This window comes from Papilio machaon, chromosome 14 (genome assembly GCF_912999745.1).
Source record: "Papilio machaon chromosome 14, ilPapMach1.1, whole genome shotgun sequence".
Classification (NCBI taxonomy): Eukaryota; Metazoa; Arthropoda; class Insecta; order Lepidoptera; family Papilionidae; genus Papilio; species Papilio machaon.
In genome coordinates this window covers 136,891-154,308 of record NC_059999.1, presented here as the reverse complement: position 1 = coordinate 154,308, position 17,418 = coordinate 136,891, and the positions used below count along the sequence as shown (strand labels likewise).

General features: G+C 43.3%; 3 protein-coding genes across 3 annotated transcripts; all 3 read left to right on the top strand.

The window, feature by feature from the left end:
* Positions 1-7,103: 7,103 nt before the first annotated feature.
* LOC106710111 (serine/threonine-protein kinase WNK2) lies at positions 7,104-9,542 on the top strand. The gene is made up of 2 exons (XM_014502089.2): positions 7,104-7,202; positions 7,303-9,542. The coding sequence occupies exons 1-2, from the start codon at positions 7,188-7,190 to the stop codon at positions 9,340-9,342; spliced, it is 2,055 nt and encodes a 684-aa protein (XP_014357575.2). The 5' UTR covers positions 7,104-7,187; the 3' UTR covers positions 9,343-9,542.
* A 4,218-nt stretch (positions 9,543-13,760) lies between these two features.
* On the top strand, positions 13,761-14,530 carry LOC123721643 (shematrin-like protein 2). The gene is made up of 2 exons (XM_045680928.1): positions 13,761-13,811; positions 13,960-14,530. The coding sequence occupies exons 1-2, from the start codon at positions 13,800-13,802 to the stop codon at positions 14,353-14,355; spliced, it is 408 nt and encodes a 135-aa protein (XP_045536884.1). The 5' UTR covers positions 13,761-13,799; the 3' UTR covers positions 14,356-14,530.
* A 1,626-nt stretch (positions 14,531-16,156) lies between these two features.
* LOC123721644 (shematrin-like protein 2) lies at positions 16,157-16,882 on the top strand. Its single transcript, XM_045680929.1, has 2 exons — positions 16,157-16,244; positions 16,371-16,882. The coding sequence occupies exons 1-2, from the start codon at positions 16,233-16,235 to the stop codon at positions 16,704-16,706; spliced, it is 348 nt and encodes a 115-aa protein (XP_045536885.1). The 5' UTR covers positions 16,157-16,232; the 3' UTR covers positions 16,707-16,882.
* The last annotated feature ends 536 nt before the right edge of the window (positions 16,883-17,418 follow it).

Here is a 17,418-nt window from a genome sequence, read left to right as displayed (position 1 = left end):
CCTTCATAGTAACATAAATTCTCTATCTTTGCATTTGAAAATCATAATCTTACTGTAATATTGTAAATGCGAATGCTTAGATGGATGGATGGATGTTTGTTAGAAGGTATCTCCAATACGGCTCAACGGATCTCGATGAAATTTGGCTTAGATGTAGAGTATAGTCTATAGAACATATAGGCTACTTTCGTTTTATTACACGCGGACAGAGTCGCGGGCGCTAGCTAGTAAATATATAAATTTTAAGTCTTAACAGACAAATTAAAAATAATAATTTCGATATTTGGGTTACGCTTGTTTGAGAATGAAAACAAAATAAAAAAATAACCACATCGCCGTTTATTGAGGGCAACAAAAGAGACCTGCGTTACGGAAATTAATTAAAAATGGTATTGAAATAAGCTTGCGTTGATTCATTGTTACGTACGTTAAATGATTAAATAGATTGTACAAATGTAGGTCGCCGTGGCCTGTCCAGTGCTTAGCGCCTAGTGTCTAGAGTTTACTTATTCATATCTTTTAAAAATTTACATATGTACATTAAGCACTTATTAATTTCTAAATAACAACTAAACTTTATAACTAGTAGAATAAAATTATATAATATCATTTTATTCCTTTTTACTCCTTTTTTTCTTTTTAGATGATTTTGTACAGATGGATACGGTACGTGCGTGTACAGTATTGTGTTCACACTGTCAGTGCACGTGCGTGTGCGCTGCTCGGTCGCACACAGCTGCTTCCATAAACCTGGACTGGACGTATGGTATTCCGGCTAACCTAAGTACGAAGTGATCGATATTCTGTTCTAAACATTCTACACGTACTTGAAGTTGGTGAAGAAAAATGGCAAATTGCTTCGTTCAAAAAAGCTTCTGTTGTTCAAACACTTGGCAGACTGTCGTTTGTTGAGTAAAGTAATAGTTTGTCTTGTCTTAGTCGAATATAATAATTAAAAGAAAAATGCTTTTTATAAAACAAGCTTTTGTAACAAACATGTTCTTTTAAAACAACAAAAAATAAAAAAACAAAGCACTCATCAATACGATTTAAACTAGCCCAAACTCGATGAGGTGGTTTCGTTTCATTGCGAAATTCTTAAGGCCAGCTCCATCATCAGACAAGCAACATGTCATCGTAATCGGGACAGATATGTTTTGTGACGTAATACTTTAATCATCTTTATTGTTATCCTGACGAGGGTGAACAACGTCTATCCAAAAGCTTAGCTAAATACATTTAAAATGCGAAATGTTTACACTGAAATATCATAATATAAATAATTCGGCGCGCAATCAAGCGTGACGGTTTGGGCAACTGGCCGCCGGACAAAACTGCGCATGCGCCGCTCCCGCGCGACACTCGCTGCGCCATGCCGCGGCCGCCGCTGCTGCCTCTGCTGCTGCTGCTGCTGCCCGTGCTCCTGCCCGCGCTCTCGCAGGACACCAACGACCACGCTATCAACGACACCGTTGTTGACATCGGAAACAGGACATCGGTTATATTGATCGCCAGCAACGACACATTTCTTGATGCTGCCAACGAGACCCTTGCCGAAGGCGACCACGAGCCCGTCGTGAGGAAGAAACGGACCTTCGGAGACATAGTGTTTAGAGGATTGGCCGATGTTTTAGGATACAGTGTCGCGAGAAAACCTCAAGAAATAGCTTTCCCGCCGCCGCTCGCTCCCGTCCCCGGAATCGACTTGCCGCTTCAGGCCGCTACGCCCGCTCCAGCCCCAGCGCCCGCTCCCGCTCCAGCTCCCGCTACCGCACCCTGCGGCTCACCCCGGGCTGCGGCGCCTCCGCCCTGTCGTGCCCAGGCTCCGACAACCGCGGCCCCTCGTCCTAGGGCGGCGCCGCCGTGCCCAAAGCCCCGGGCGGCTCCGAGACGCAGGCCCCGACCCCGACCGTCGCCGCCGCCGCCTCCGCCACCCTCGCCGCCGCCTTGCGCCCAGCCCCGCGCTAATCCCTCGACCGCTGCGCCCTGCGCCCCCGCCACCACACCGACTCCGCGACCTTCTGCACCGAAAGCCGATAATCTAGAAACTATCACCTCTAATTTCCGTTTGCATTTCAACTTCAACAGAGCCCCGGCAGGGGTCGCCGCCGTTGCCGCGCCCGCGGAGGAACAGGCCGAGGAACAGGAACTGGAACAAGAACAGGAACAGGAGCAGGTTGCACCAGTCGCTATTGAGCCGCGCGCCGCTCGTCTGCCGCCGCCACAGGCAAGGAAGCCCCGGGTCTACGTCGACGCATTTGTCGTCCAAAACGGAGTCCCTCAGAAAGTCGACACCCTCGACGCTCAACACCTTAACGCGCAACGATTACCTCTCGAAGACGAGTACCTCGTATATGATTACGAGGAACTTCAACAACTGCCCGACGACGACTATGAGGACGTGCAGGAGTCTCGCGACAGAACCAAAGCCGTGAGCGACTTCAGCGACGCCGTCGACAAGTTTTGGGAACCGAAAAAACGGGGCAAGAAGAAGCTACCATCGAACGACTATCGCAACGTACACTTTGGCGACCGCGACCTTGCCGAGCTGATCCGGAGACGTGACGATAACGATTCGCATCTGAGCCTCAAACGGGAACGACCGAAGTCGAAGACAAAAACCGCCGAGGACGAGGCTGAGGAGGAGACGGAGTCCACAACGACCACCGAGGACCCGAAGCGGCCGCTGCGGCCGCGGGTGCTGCCCCCCACCGAGCACAACCCCGAACAGATCGACACCGTCACTGTGAGGGTGCCACCCATTTACAAAGAGAGACGCCCGAAAAAATTAAACCGCGAGAGACCGCAGCACGACCTCGACCACAGGGACCACTACGAGGAAAGAGACGCGCGCGACAGGTCCACGGAACGCGATGACGACGACGACACCGAGGGAGAGGACAGCACGCGGGCCGAGCGCACCCAGCGTCCCGCCCGGCGCAAGCGTCGCAAGCAGCGCCGGGACAAACGCGCGGCCAGCGGAGAGCCATACACTGCTGGGGACTATGATTACTACGGAAACAAACTTCCCATATCGGACGAAGAAAAGTTTTTTAGAGGGCTAACTATCCCCCCGCCGACGAAATACGCCGAATTCGCTCGTCTGGAGGAAGGGACGGAAGTTGGATACTTTTTAGATGATCACGAAAGAATTCGGGAGGATCCGGAGAGGGTCGCGGATGATGAAAGATCCGGCAACAACTACCGGGCCGACAGCTCCGAGCGCGCCGACGATTCAGGGGCGACCGACGAGAAGGAGCGCTTGAAGGAGGCGCAGGAGGCGGAGAGCGCGGAGGAGACGGGACGCGCCGACGACAGCGGGCGCGCCGATGAGCGCGAACGCACTGACCGCCTGGGCCCCAACGCGCGCGTGCACGAGACCGGCTTCCAGAACAACTACTTGCGCGCCACCAACGTTCAGGTCGATGACCCGCATCCGCACGTAGCTTCCGTCAAGAAGAAAACCACCAAAATCGGCAAGGCATGAGCCGCTCCGCCCTCGCCACGCTCCATGTCCCGCGAGCATCCGCCATACACATTATTTATTTGAATTCTCACCCCCAGGGACACAGGGACTTGTACGAAGTCTTTACCTCCTAACTTGGTCACGAGCGCACCGGTCGTGGAGCACCGGTCCTGCCTCGGTCGTCTGTGATGTGTTAGTTATAATATATTAAGTTAGGTCGTACACGCGGAGGAAGTATTCATATTTTTATACTTTAGTCTAAGAATATTGTATTTAAGTTTCTTAATAAAGCGTTTCGTGAAATTCTAGTTGCATTATTAGTTTAAGCGCGGCTTCGAATCGATGTCCAACGACGCGTGAAATTCGATTTGACATCGAGCAATGACAGCGTCTGTCGGCAACTGGGTGAAGGTCTGCACGTTGTATTGAAATCAGAGCTGTGCGGCCGTTGCGCCGCTTGCAGCTGGCTGATTGCTTCTCGCTGCTACTGCATGCGCTGTAACACGCTCGGCGCCATCGTCAACTCCCCGATACTTTTTTCTTTTAATCACTCAGTGAATTTGATTCGATTAAAAATAGTTGTTTGAATATTTTAATTAAATGGATAATCTTCTAGGTCTTTGGTGGATTGTAAGGACAATCTTAAACGAACCATTTCACAAAAATAAACGTAACAGTACAAGCATAGCACAAGCTCAAATCGACAACAAAGAAACTGTTTTATTTCTGTATGAAACGAAAGATTTGGTTTCTTATCGTTAATCTCATCCATAAATAGATATTTCAGAATTATTATAGAGTTTGTAGCAAATAGTGAGCAGACACGCTCTGCAGGCGTCACGCCGACAGCTGGAGGTGGCAATGGAGAGCTGATAACAAGACTTCCTTGAGTCGCTGACGCCATATTGAAGTAGGACTTTTTCTATTCAATTTTTCAAATCGAAACAAACATCATTCTTATCCTTATTTCTACGTGACTACACTGTTACAAATGAATGATAACAGTTTACTAGGTTTAGTCAAACTTTAATCGTTAATTATGCTATGTTACCGTGACAGGTAAAGAAATGACTTACTTTGAAAAGACTTCAACGCGTGCGCGCGGCGGCGCTGTGGCAACCGGCCGGCGTGTTCCGCGCTCCGTGCTCGCAATCAATGTCCACTGATAAATTACAGCTGTCGTAAACAAATGCAACTTTCTCAATAGTTCCTTCTACAACATCTCTGTGCAACAATAGACAAAAGAAAACCCAATAAAGTAAAAGTCAGACCGACTGAAATAAAGGCAAATCGTCTTATCCAACTATTACACGATACTTACTATACGAGAAAAACCATTATCCTACTTCGGTTTTTAAACACAACTACTTAATATTGAAACACATTAGTTGGTAAAATAAATACCTACCTGTTTTTATGTTTACAGATTAAATAAAAGTGTCCCAATCTCCAAATCATCAGATTGAATATCAACGACTTCTTTATATAATATTATCTTTATTTTTACACATCAAGGTCGAGTTAGAGATATCTGGATTAACAAAGCAAGCTGTAAGTAGGGCGCGTACTGAGATATCGCAACAAATCTTCACACGATCACACAAGCAACGCCTGGCGCCGCGCCAAGCTACAGCGGCCAGTAGGGCAGGAGTAAGTAACCAGCAGCCACTGGGGCAGCGTCTGTTCTCGGGTTCACGTCACGTCACAACATTACAGTCTCTGCCGTCGTCATGGTGTTTACATAAGCAACTTATTTAAGGCGATTTGCATGCATTCATCACCTGTCCGTTACAAGCTCATACTTTGTAATCTAAGAAAAAACGCACAGATACAGTAATATATTGCCAAACAAGACATTTTAATATAACACGATGAGTTGACAGGATATGAATAAACAATACTTTCACTTTTACCCGCGAAATGGTCTGCATGTATGGCACACAGCTGTCACGCACACGACACGCACACGACAATGTCACGGCTCTGTGCAAGGACTCACAGCTCGCAGGACTCACAGTGACTTCTTTAATATAAGTGATTACGAAGTGGTCCATATACGGCATGACATCTGATAATAGTCTCCATGACGACGAAAGACAACAAACAAACCCTTATTGAGGTCGTAAACAATCAAAGCGCACTTTTTACGTAAACACATATAATGTTGTTAACGTAACGTCTTTTTAAAAATCAGCTGATCAGAAATCGAAGTTAGGTTGTATTACCTAACCCGTTAGCTAGTGCAGAGCTTGCGACATTACGGACCGAAGTTCCTCGTCCGACAGCAATCTCTCGCATGCGCGTGATCGCACTGACAACGCACGCAGTCCGCACAGGTCATGATGGCAAATATATCATAAACTAGCTTTTGCCCGCGACTCCGTCCGCGCGGAACAAAAAAATAGAAAACGGGGTAAAAATTATCCTATGTCCGTTTCCTAGTTCTAAGCTATCTCCCCATCAATTTTCAGCTAAATCAGTTCGACCGATCTTGACTTATAAATAGTGTAACTAACACGACTTTCTTTTATATATATAGATAAACAATCATCAATAATATGCAACTCAACTCAAATTCACCTTGTACTTTAACACAATATTTTGCATATCGCATAACAGATTTCAATCTATGTAGTGGCGTATGTCGTATAGTCTAATTGTAGTACAAGTATGTAATATTGTACTGTATTAATACTTACTGAGATTACAGATGACTTGGTAAGGCTAAGTCGCGGCAAGGCGGTTGGGACAGAGCAACGATAGTGAGAGCGGACGAAAGTACCGGCATATTTGGTAACCGCGCGCCCCGCGCATGCCGATGTCAAGCCGCAGGGGCGGATTCACTGACACACTATTAGCCAGTCACGTATAGACACCGCGAAACTACAACCTAAAAATAACACTGGTTGGCAAAAAGAGAATTCGCTCCTCTAAGTTTTGATGCCCAACTATTGTAGATTAATGTTTTAATATTAATTAAATATTTCATGAAAATAAAAATAGCACGTCAATTTTAAAAATTAAGGCGGTTTAATCAAAACAAAATAGCCGTGAGAAAGATCCGATTGAAACTGTGATTACAAAATAAAAGATGGTAATTTTGAAGGATTTAAAGATCAAATAAAATTTAAAATTATTCAGAAATTTAAAAATATCGATAAACTTGAATTATTAGAAAAAAAACCAGACGTGATACACAAAAACTCAGTAATAGATTCAAGGCATTAAAATCACAATGTTCATGAAGAAATTTCTTATAGGTGAGTTTTGTTCTCGACCAGAGTAATTAATCGAATTTTATCTGTACATAGATAGAGTACGGCCCTGTCGGAACTGGTACAATTTTCACTCGATTACGTTTCTTAATCAATCGGTATGCATTGTTACGTGCGGGTTACGGGAGTGACGGCAGCGGCCACGTGCGCTCGCCGCATCGCCCGCCGCTACCGTCTGATACAATGTCAACTCTATTGCAAGTTCATACGACACGTTTTTGTCGTCGCAGTTGTCGGTTGAATTAGTTTGATAGAGGCATACATTTAGGCATCGTGGAAAGCCGCGGAAGAGTGCGGGACGAGCCGGCGGCGTCCGTCCGCAGCCGGGTGAAACTCGGACGCCAGCTACATACTAATGCGACATCTTCGATGTTATAAGTATAGGTGCGCACCCTCTGAGCTTCTGGTTTCTGAATGAACGTCGCGCCGACTGGCCGGCCGCCGACATGAAGTACAATGCAGTAAGTATCGTGTGTTGCGGTGCAGTGCGTGCAGTGAACTCGTCAGTGATTTGATGTGCGATAGTGTTACTATGGTACTAAAGCTCGTGGTGTATTTCAGATCGCGCTAGTGCTGTGCGCCAGCCTGTGCGCCGCATACGGGGACCTCGTGCACCTAAAGGCGGCCAAGGCAAAGCTGCTCGGGAGTCTGGCGGACAAGGCCAGGCACCACAAGCGCGGCGTCCTCACCGCGGTGCCGCCTTTTAAGTTAGGATACGATATTCCCCGGGTATCTCATTCTGTCGTCAAGCCGCTGGTAGTGACATACCCTCCGACGGCAGCCGTTGCCACGGTCAAGGTCCCGCTCACCAACCCACTGGTGCCTCGGTATCCGTTACCCCTCGGTCACAGGGTGCCAGTTCCGCACCCTCATTACGGCCTCAAGTTCCCCCATTCGACAAAATCCGTGGTGGTCTCGAAGCCGGACCATCATTTCCATCATCATCATCATCACGTGTCCCCGAGGCCGGTGGTGCCAGTGGTGCCTGTGGCACCAGCGCCAGCCCCCGTCCCAGCCCCCGCTCCCGTTCCGGTTCCGGCGCCCGCTCCGTTGCCGGTCCCGGCTGCGCTCCCGGCGGCGCCTTTCGTTCCAGTAGCCCAGCCCACCGCTGCAGTAGGGCACGTGGCGCCCTCCGTTCTGTTTCAGTCGACGCCGGCTCTCTCCTTGCCGTCGGCGCCCGTCGGCCCACCACCGCTTCACGTCCTTCCTCCTAACCACTTTCATCTAAAACCTTTGCTTCCCGCAGCTGTTCCCATCCAACCGGCTCCGGCTCTCCCCACACCTTTGTTTCAATACGCGCACCAATTCCCATACGTACTACGACACGGCGGGGCGGTGCAGACTTCGGTATTTGCCACCTACCCCAGATATCCTTTCTTTAATTACCAGTCTCCGTTGTTACCTATAGCTCCAGCGGCGACGGGTGTTCAAGGTGTCGGACAAGTATTGTTAAACAGACCCCAAGTTTTGCTAGAGAGACCTCAAGTTCCCCAGTTCCAGTTGCTGCCTCAGGGCGGCATAGTGCAACACGCCACGAACGTCGCCGTGGCTCAGACGCCCGCTCTGCTGCACCCTGCGCAACCGGCCCTGCCCACCACCACCTTGCACCTACAGCCGACTGTTCCTCAACCTGCGGTCCACCTGCAGCCCACTCAGCCGTCGACCACTTTGGACCACGAAGGCTGGTCGCCTGTCACTCCACAGGCTCATGACTTTAGTCCGACTCACACCCCGGAAGCGCATTCTTCGCAGGCTCAACCCCACCCTCAGTTTACGCAGGAGCAGGGGACTCAAGTGTACGAGCAGCATACGGGTGAAGGCCAGTACAGTGACCTGCACGACCAGTTGCAGCACCACATACAGCAGCAACTGGAACAGTCGCAGTACGGGCAGCACCAGCTCCACCATCAGTACACCACCCCGCAGCTGGGACAAGAGTACGGCGTGCCCAATCAAGAATTCCCACACCAAAATCCTAACTACTCGTACCACGGTCAAGAGTACGCGCCTCACGATCAACAATACATTCCCAATGACCAGCAATATATTCAAAACGACCAGCACTTTCTTCAACAAGGGCAACAGTTTGGACACTCCGATCAACAATTTATTCAGCAGGAACAGCAATTTGCTCAGCACGATCAACAGTATGGCCAGAATGATCAACAATTTGGACAACACGACCAACAGTTTGGTCAGAACGACCAACAATTTGGACCACATGACCAACAATTCGGGCAACACGACCAACAATTCGCTCAACACGACCAACAATTTGGGCAACACGATCAACAATACGCGCAACACGACCAGCAATTCGCGCAACACGACCAGCAATTCGCGCAACACGACCAGCAATTCGCGAACCACGACCAGCAATTCGCGCAACAAGACCAGCAATTCGCGCAACACGATCAACAGTTTTCCCAGCAGAGCCACGAGTACGAGGTGGGTCAGCAGCCGGCGGCGGGATACGGCCTGCCACAGCAGGGGCTAGAGAGCCGCGATGATGGGGGCCAACAGTCCAGCCAGCAGTACCATAACCACATCCCACTCGGCCTGCAGCCCCCCATCAACGAGCCCCTCGACCACTTCCGGTAGGCCGGCCTATGCCGGTAGGTTGATGTGATGGCAATGTGCTTGCTGGCTCTCGCTAGTCGCATATCTAGACATTACAAATATATCACATCATGTGTTTAAATGTTGTTGATAGGGATTTTGATGAAATAATTGTTTGCAAATGTTTGCTCACTCTCATGTGCCACGTTTTGTGTAAATATTGCCTAATAATACTAATTACTTGTATATTTAATTAACATAGTTTTAGAACTAATTATTTATTTATTTTATAATAAAAGATGAAAATAAAAAGTTTCGCATTATTTAATTGAGTTCAGACCAGTTAAAATAACTAAAAAGAGTAAAATAAAAGCATACATTCAAAGGTCTTCGAAGCTTAGAACTCGAAATCCAAATTAATTTCGCTTATTAATTAAGTTTAACAATGTTAGTATATTCCTCTAGGAATCTTTCTTCGTTTTCCCCTAACGGTAAACTGAATACTTGACATTTAAAAGTTTTTTTGCGAGCAGAAAAATGTAGGCGCTTAACAGTTATTTATGAAATATCATGAGCACAACTTTGGTTTTGGTTCTTCAATGTGGATTCAAGGGCTAAGTCTAATCTGGATTATCCTTGGGGCCAATATGTACGTTTTACCCTTTTGAAACACTTAACTTGAGAGATTTTTTGGTAGAGGATTTCACACGTTCACTTACACATATCGGGTTAACTTACTTCCTCATATGTTAAACACTGAAATATTTTACTGGAAAATCACGCAATTATTGGATTAATTAATTCATTAAAAAATAACGCCTGTGAACTTTTTCACAGCAAAATTTATCACTTCCTTTCTATTCAAGTATGTACTTAGTGTTGTAATGTCGGAAGAAAGCGATTGTATGTCTTCTGGGCACTAGACTGTACAATGAATACGCCGCCGCAACAAGATACACGTCAATTGATATCTGATAGCACAATAAACAGACATCATGGATTTTATTGACAATTCCATGATCATCTCAGCAAAATGTTTTAAAGACAATTTATCATCATTAGCACTAAATTTAGATGAACTTTTTGAAAGTCTCAGAGTACGCCCAAAGCTTTATGGTATATTTGGTTACACGGCTGCGTGCTGTTTCGCAGTAGTTTGTTTATTTTATAATTGGTCTGTCCGAATATTATTATCTGATGTTTATACATATGTGTTAATTTGGTTTGACGTTTGTTTCATACTTGAAAGGTACAGCGCATGTACGAATTTTGAAGTAAGAAATAGTGTATCAAAATGGACGTAAATTATACGCAAATACTTACTTATACTATTTACAAAACAAGACAGGTCTGCGCTCCGCATGGCTTTGGAAATTTACCACTTTTTAAATTAGTCGTAAAAGTTGAAATACCTTAACGAACAGTCGCAAAACTTGTGAAACATGCGTTATCTGCTACTTATTTTAGTAATATTTCAAAATATGCTAAAATAAGTTGATCTACATACAATCAGATGATTTCTTTTTAATTTATATAAGATTACTAGCTGTCGCCCGCGACTCCGTCCGCGCGCAATTAAAAAAAAAAATGAAAAATAGATGTTGGCCGATTCTCAGTCCTACTGAATATGCTCACAAAATTTCATGAGAATCGGTCAAGCTGTTTCGGAGGAGTACGGGAACGAAAACTGTGACACGAGAATTTTTATATTTGATATATAGGTATGTATGGTTTTTATATAGGGTTTTTCAACAAGAACTTTGTTTTTCAATTGGGGCCACACCAACAACATGACAGTTGTGACATTAGGTTTTTGACCTATTCGTAGTAGATGCTTTGGCAATTGCTACAATGAATTCAATTTCGCTCGGTAATCGCATTAAAATAATTAAAATCCACTATGAAAATGGTGCAATTTATTGCAAACCAAATTTCCCGATCGCATAATTTCACAAAATTCAGCTGTTAAATGGCCAGCCAGATCGTGTGATTTAACACCACTGGATTATTTGTTGTGGGGCTATGTTAAGGTCTATATCGAATCGATCGCGGCCTTAAAACTCAAAATCCGTGAAGTGATCAAGATCCGAAATAGACCCGCCATTTTGCCAAAAAGTGATTAAAAACTTTGATGAAAGAATCGACATCCGTCAGCGTGGTCGTGGTGGACATTTGTCAGATATTATTTTTCATTCATAATTGCCAAACTTTTCTCTTCGTAATACAATAAAAATTTGAATCGTATTCATCTAAACTATTTGCTTTATTTTGTTTTAGAAAACAAAGATCTTGTTGAAAAACTCTATATATCAGAACACCAAGAGAAATATTTACAGTTAGATCTTACAAATAAGTGCACTATGTATGTATGTATTTCAACGTATCGCACGTACGAGACATCGTGCCATTACCTCACTTTTGTTAGGCTTTAAAATAAAACCTCGCGAGCTTTAAGTGTTGAATCAATGAGCTGAAACAACACACATCATATAATTTTATTACTCTCGGTGGCTTAGAATTAAACCAATAACTTAATAAGAACTGAAAATAATACCCCTCGTGTTCGTACTCCAGCTACAATAAAGTTTATTCATTTTTACTTTACCCGTAAAACCTTACTCAACAAATAGTGTAAACATTTTAATTAATTCTGAAGGATTTTAAATATATGATTATGATGAATTGCGGCAAAACAAGTCACCGAGTATCGTTGCAATATAATCCTACTTTCACATCACACTGTCCGTGTGCTCTTGTTAAAAAGTATTTCACAAGCCACTTGCATTTACTAGAGTGTTGCGGCATTATTTACAATAATTATCAAACGGATCAGCAGCGACAGTGGCCCGGGGCGTGTGCACCTTGTGTTGCCTCGCGTACTCACTGCACTGCATATACCAATGTGTACACAATTTTAATAAATTCGTTCGATATCGCCTTAATATCACATAATATCATTTATAAATATATATAGGTATATCAAAGAGAATGCTTATTGCAGTTTTATCGCAAATTAACAGCACACAAACTCTTGCGCAAGCCATTTATAAACCTCAATGTTATGTTTTTAACCAACAATTTAACTTTCGTAATTCTTGAACGTAATCTGTTTAAATGATAAAAATAAATTAATAATAACATGTATTTATGTACAGGTAAAGAATTATGCAAGTTTAAAATTTCAAGCATTAATAATTATTGAAATTCACTTTTCACAATCTTACCTTCTTGAGCCAAATAAATGGAGTTTATTTAAAACAATGTTTATTTAAGTAATGATGATTGTCAATATACCGTCGCGTCGTCTAAGAAAAAACACCCTCAGACACATTCCTAAAGAAACATTGTCAGAACGTATGGCGTAGCGCCTACTAAATCCGTTAAGCAATTATATAAGTTTCCAACTAACACACTATGTGAGGTTTTGAAGTACTTGTTATCGCCCATCGCACACAGCAGCTTAGTTAACAGATTACTAAATAACTAATAAGACTGACAGGTTATTTTTATTAAATCTGCCCACACTTAATTTAATTTTGATATCTTTTAAAATCTGTATGAAAATGTATATGGGTAGTTGTTAAGGAATGTACGTTCGTTACTACGTAACACATTGAAATAAATAAGGATGAATACACTATTAATGTCTCAGGAGGATAAAAAGGGAAAATACGGATCTATGAAATGAACTGTATGGAGACAATTAGAACGCTAAATATTTTCATCATCAGTAAAATTATTAAGTTACTAAGTAATCCTTCGTATAATCTACATTTATTATACCAAATAAACTGATCTTTCTTGAGTACGACTTCGATTTCTTTTTTACTTAGGTCTGATTAAAACAAAGCCTAACACTTTAAACAGTTGTACCATTTCATACGTTCTTTCATAATTGTTGTTTTAACAGTGGTAGACGCCAGCAACAACATCTACCGGTGAAATACCACGACCATACAGAAGACAGGCGTGAAGTGGAAGAAATTCCGCTTTTCGTCTTATGAGTGTGGTGCCTAATTTTAATCCTTTTTCCCTTCCCACCCTTTTCTTATAAGGAAAGGATGGGAAGAAGAAGTGAATTTTTCGAAGTAGGCTATGCATAGGAATGGGAAAAATTATTATTTTGTGCGTTCCTTCCTCCGTCAATTAGAGGCACCGCATCGGCAATTTCATATGTCTATGGGCGGCGGTCACTTCGCTATTGCGGCGAATTCAGGTGGCTCGTTTGCCACCTTATGAAATAAAAAAAATTATAGTGTTTTGAACAGTTTAACTTGACTTAACTGTTTAAAGGTGATGTTTGTTATGAAAACAATTTAATTCGAGCATTGTGTCATTGAGTTAATGAAAGGTGTGCCATCCACCCCGGCGCTGCCACCCGCCGCGAAGAGGGGCTGCGCGCCCGCTCGCGACTGCCGGCGTATATATAAGCTGCGTATGCGCCAACTCTGCATCCAGTGTTTTGTTCACCCCGGCACAGCAATACCTACTCCTGCAACATGAAGGCTTTCGTAAGTCAACTATTATTCATTGCCTTACATAAAACAACATTTGAGATACATTATTCAGATTAACTCGTGTTATACGCGAGCTTTCACATAGATATATTTTTAATTTTACCTTTATTTTACCTAATTATAATTTTATTTTTATTTTCAGGTGTGTTTGTTAGTCCTGGTGGCCGCAGTGTACGGCGCAGAAGAGGAGAAGAAGAATGAGAAACGCGGCCTCCTCGGCCTTGGCTACGGAGGTCACAGCCTCGGCTACGGAGGCTACAACCTGGGATACGGGGGCCATAGCCTCGGTTACGGGGGCCATAGCCTCGGTTACGGGGGTCAGGGTCTCGGGTACGGTGGCTACAGCGGACACGTAGTCTCAGCCCCTGTCGTCTCAAGCAGAGTTGTCTCGTACAGCCTCGGCGGACATGGAGGCTACAGCGGACATGGAGGCTACAGTGGATATGGCGGCTACAGCGGATACGGAGGCACCAGCGGAGGCTACAGCGGCCACGGAGGCTACAGCTCGCTTGGTCTCGGCCACGGCTACATACACTGAGACAAACGTCACACACGTAAAGCCAAGTTCTTCAGCATCTTACAGCTAGATAAAACTGATAGCTTAATATATCCACAGTTGGAAATTGTCAGCTGTCGGCGCTCTCTTCTCTATATGTTGTAATTTGTTGTATGTACTTAAGAATGGCTGCGATATAAATTTTGTTATTGTTAGTGTTTAAGTTAAATAAATTTTAAAAAATTAACTACATATTTTTTATCTATGCCCAAATTCGGATTGTAAATATGTATGTATCGGTTACTAAGATACTGATAAAACTATGATAAAAGCAAAATGAATTAAATGAAAGAATTATAAATTCTCTTAAAAGACACTCGCTAAAATAATATAAAACCTATAAATCTTATAAAATAAAGTAGCTTTCGTGACCTCTGTTTGGCTTCTATTTTCTGCCAAGCCACGTAACAGATCAAACTACGATTTTTGCCATTAAATATGTGGGTATTTTCGTCGGGTAGTTTGTGTACATTATTCATTAAAACAAAGTTTAGTAAATATGATTAGACAACGTTTCTCTGATCTCCTTTTTAAATTTACCTTTTTTTGATTTACGTACCCATTTAAATTTGAGAGAATTGTAGATCTCAAAAAGTATTAAAAGAGAAAGCTTTTGATAGAGGTTAAAGTTGAATTCTACACTACAATATTATCCTAACGAATAGTTTCGAAGACATCAAGATCACAAACATTAAGAGCTGCCCAAAACCGGGTCGCCGCCGGACGAGGCCGTTTATACAAAGATTACTGCTATCAGACAAGACTTGCTGCGCCCGGGGGAAACCGGGGAGTTCGCACTAGTATTGCAGAAGCAGAAAGTTAACGCTTTCGCTGCTCTATCCATCTATACTATCTATGTATTGTCTTGTAGAACTGTACTTAAATCTTACTAATATTATAAATGCGAAAGTTGGATGGACGGCTGTATGGATGGATGTTTGTTTGAAGGTATCTAAGGAACGGCTCAACGGATCTTGATGAAATTTGGCACAGATGTAGAACTTAGTCTGGAAGAACACATAGACTACTTTTTATTCCTTTTTTTAATTCCTGGCGAACGGAGTCGCGGGCGACAGCTATTTTATATATATATACTAGCTTTTACCTGCGACTCCGTCCGCGCGGAATAAAAAAATGCACACAAGATAAAAAAGTTCCTATGTCCGTCTCCCAGTTCTAAGCTACCTCCCCATCAATTTTCAGCTAAATCAGTTCGACCGATCTTGAGTTACAAATAGTGTAACTAACACGACTTTCGTTTATATACATATATATATATATATATATATATATATATATATATATATATATATATACTACTACTACTAGTTGTAGATCTCCAAATTCCATCATTACTGAAGTTGAGGGCTAGCCTTCCACAAAGACGAGATTTTCGCACACTACACTATTGAAAACAGTTTTTTTTTTATTTCCGCACAGGCGGAGACGTGCGCAACAGCTAACCTAACCTATAAATTTGTTATATCAATAAAACTTACTTATGTTTTCTTCTTTCTTTATTAACTAAATGTTAAATTTCTATTTTGCTTAGGTCTGATTAAAACAAAGCCTAATAAATTACACAGTTGTAAAATTTCATACGTTCTTTCATAATTGTTGTGTTTTGAACAATTTAACTTGACTTTACTTTATGAAGGTGCTGTTTGTTATGAAAACAATTTCGAGCATTGTGTCATTGAGTTAATGAAAGGTGTGCCATCCACCCCGGCGCTGCCACCCGCCGCGAAGAGGGGCTGCGCGCCCGCTCGCGACTGCCGGCGTATATATAAGCTGCGTGTGCGCCGACTCTGCATCCAGTGTTTTGTTCACCCCGGCACAGCAATACCTACTCCTGCAACATGAAGGCTTTCGTAAGTCAACTGTTATTCATTGCCTTACATAAAACAACATTTGAGCTACATAATCAGAGTCACTCTGGTTATACGAGAGCTTTCAGTTCGATACTTTACCTAAATATATTTTTGTTCAATTTTCAGGTGTGTTTGTTAGTCCTGGTGGCCGCAGTGTACGGCGCAGAAGAGGAGAAGAAAAATGAGAAGCGCGGTCTGCTCGGCCTTGGCTACGGGGGTCACAGCCTCGGCTACGGAGGCCATAGCCTCGGTTACGGTGGTCAGGGTCTCGGATACGGAGGCTATAGTGGACACGTAGTCTCGGCCCCAGTCGTCACACGCAGAGTTGTCTCGTACAGCCTCGGCGGCCATGGAGGCTACAGCGGATATGGAGGGTACAGCGGATACGGAGGCTACAGCGGAGGCTACAGCGGCCACGGAGGCTACAGCTCGCTTGGTCTCGGCCACGGCTACATACACTGAGGCAAACGTCACACACGTAAAGCCAAGTTGTTCAGTATCATACAACTAGATAAAACTGATAGCTTAATATATCCACAGTTGGAAATTGTCAGCTGTCGGCGCTCTCTTCTCTATATGTTGTAATTTGTTGTATGTACTTAAGAATGGCTGCGATATAAATTTTGTTATTGTTAGTGTTTAAGTTAAATAAATTTTAAAAAATTAACTACATATTTTTTATCTATGCTCAAATTCGGATTGTAAATATGTATGTATCTGTTACTATAATACTGATAAAACTATGATAAAAGCAAAATGAATTCAATGAAAGAATTATAAATTCTCTTAAAAGACACTTTCGCTAAAATAATATAAAGCCTATAAATCTTATAAAACAAAGAAGCTTTCGTGACCTCTGTTTGGTTTCTATTTTCTGCCAAGCCACGAAACGGATCAAAATAAGTTTTTAACCATTAAATAGGAAACTATTTATTCCGGATAGTTAATGTAAATTTTTCATTGTAATGAAGTTTAATAAATGTGATTAGGTATCGTTTCTCCGATCTCCTTTTTAAATTTACCTTTTTTTGATTTACGTACAATAAGCCATTAAAATTTGAGAGAATTGTAGATCTCAAAAAGCATGTTTATACTAGGTTCCTGCTATCAGACAAGACTTGCTGCGCCCGGGGGAAACCGGGGAGGTTCGCACTAGTATAGTCATATTGAAGAA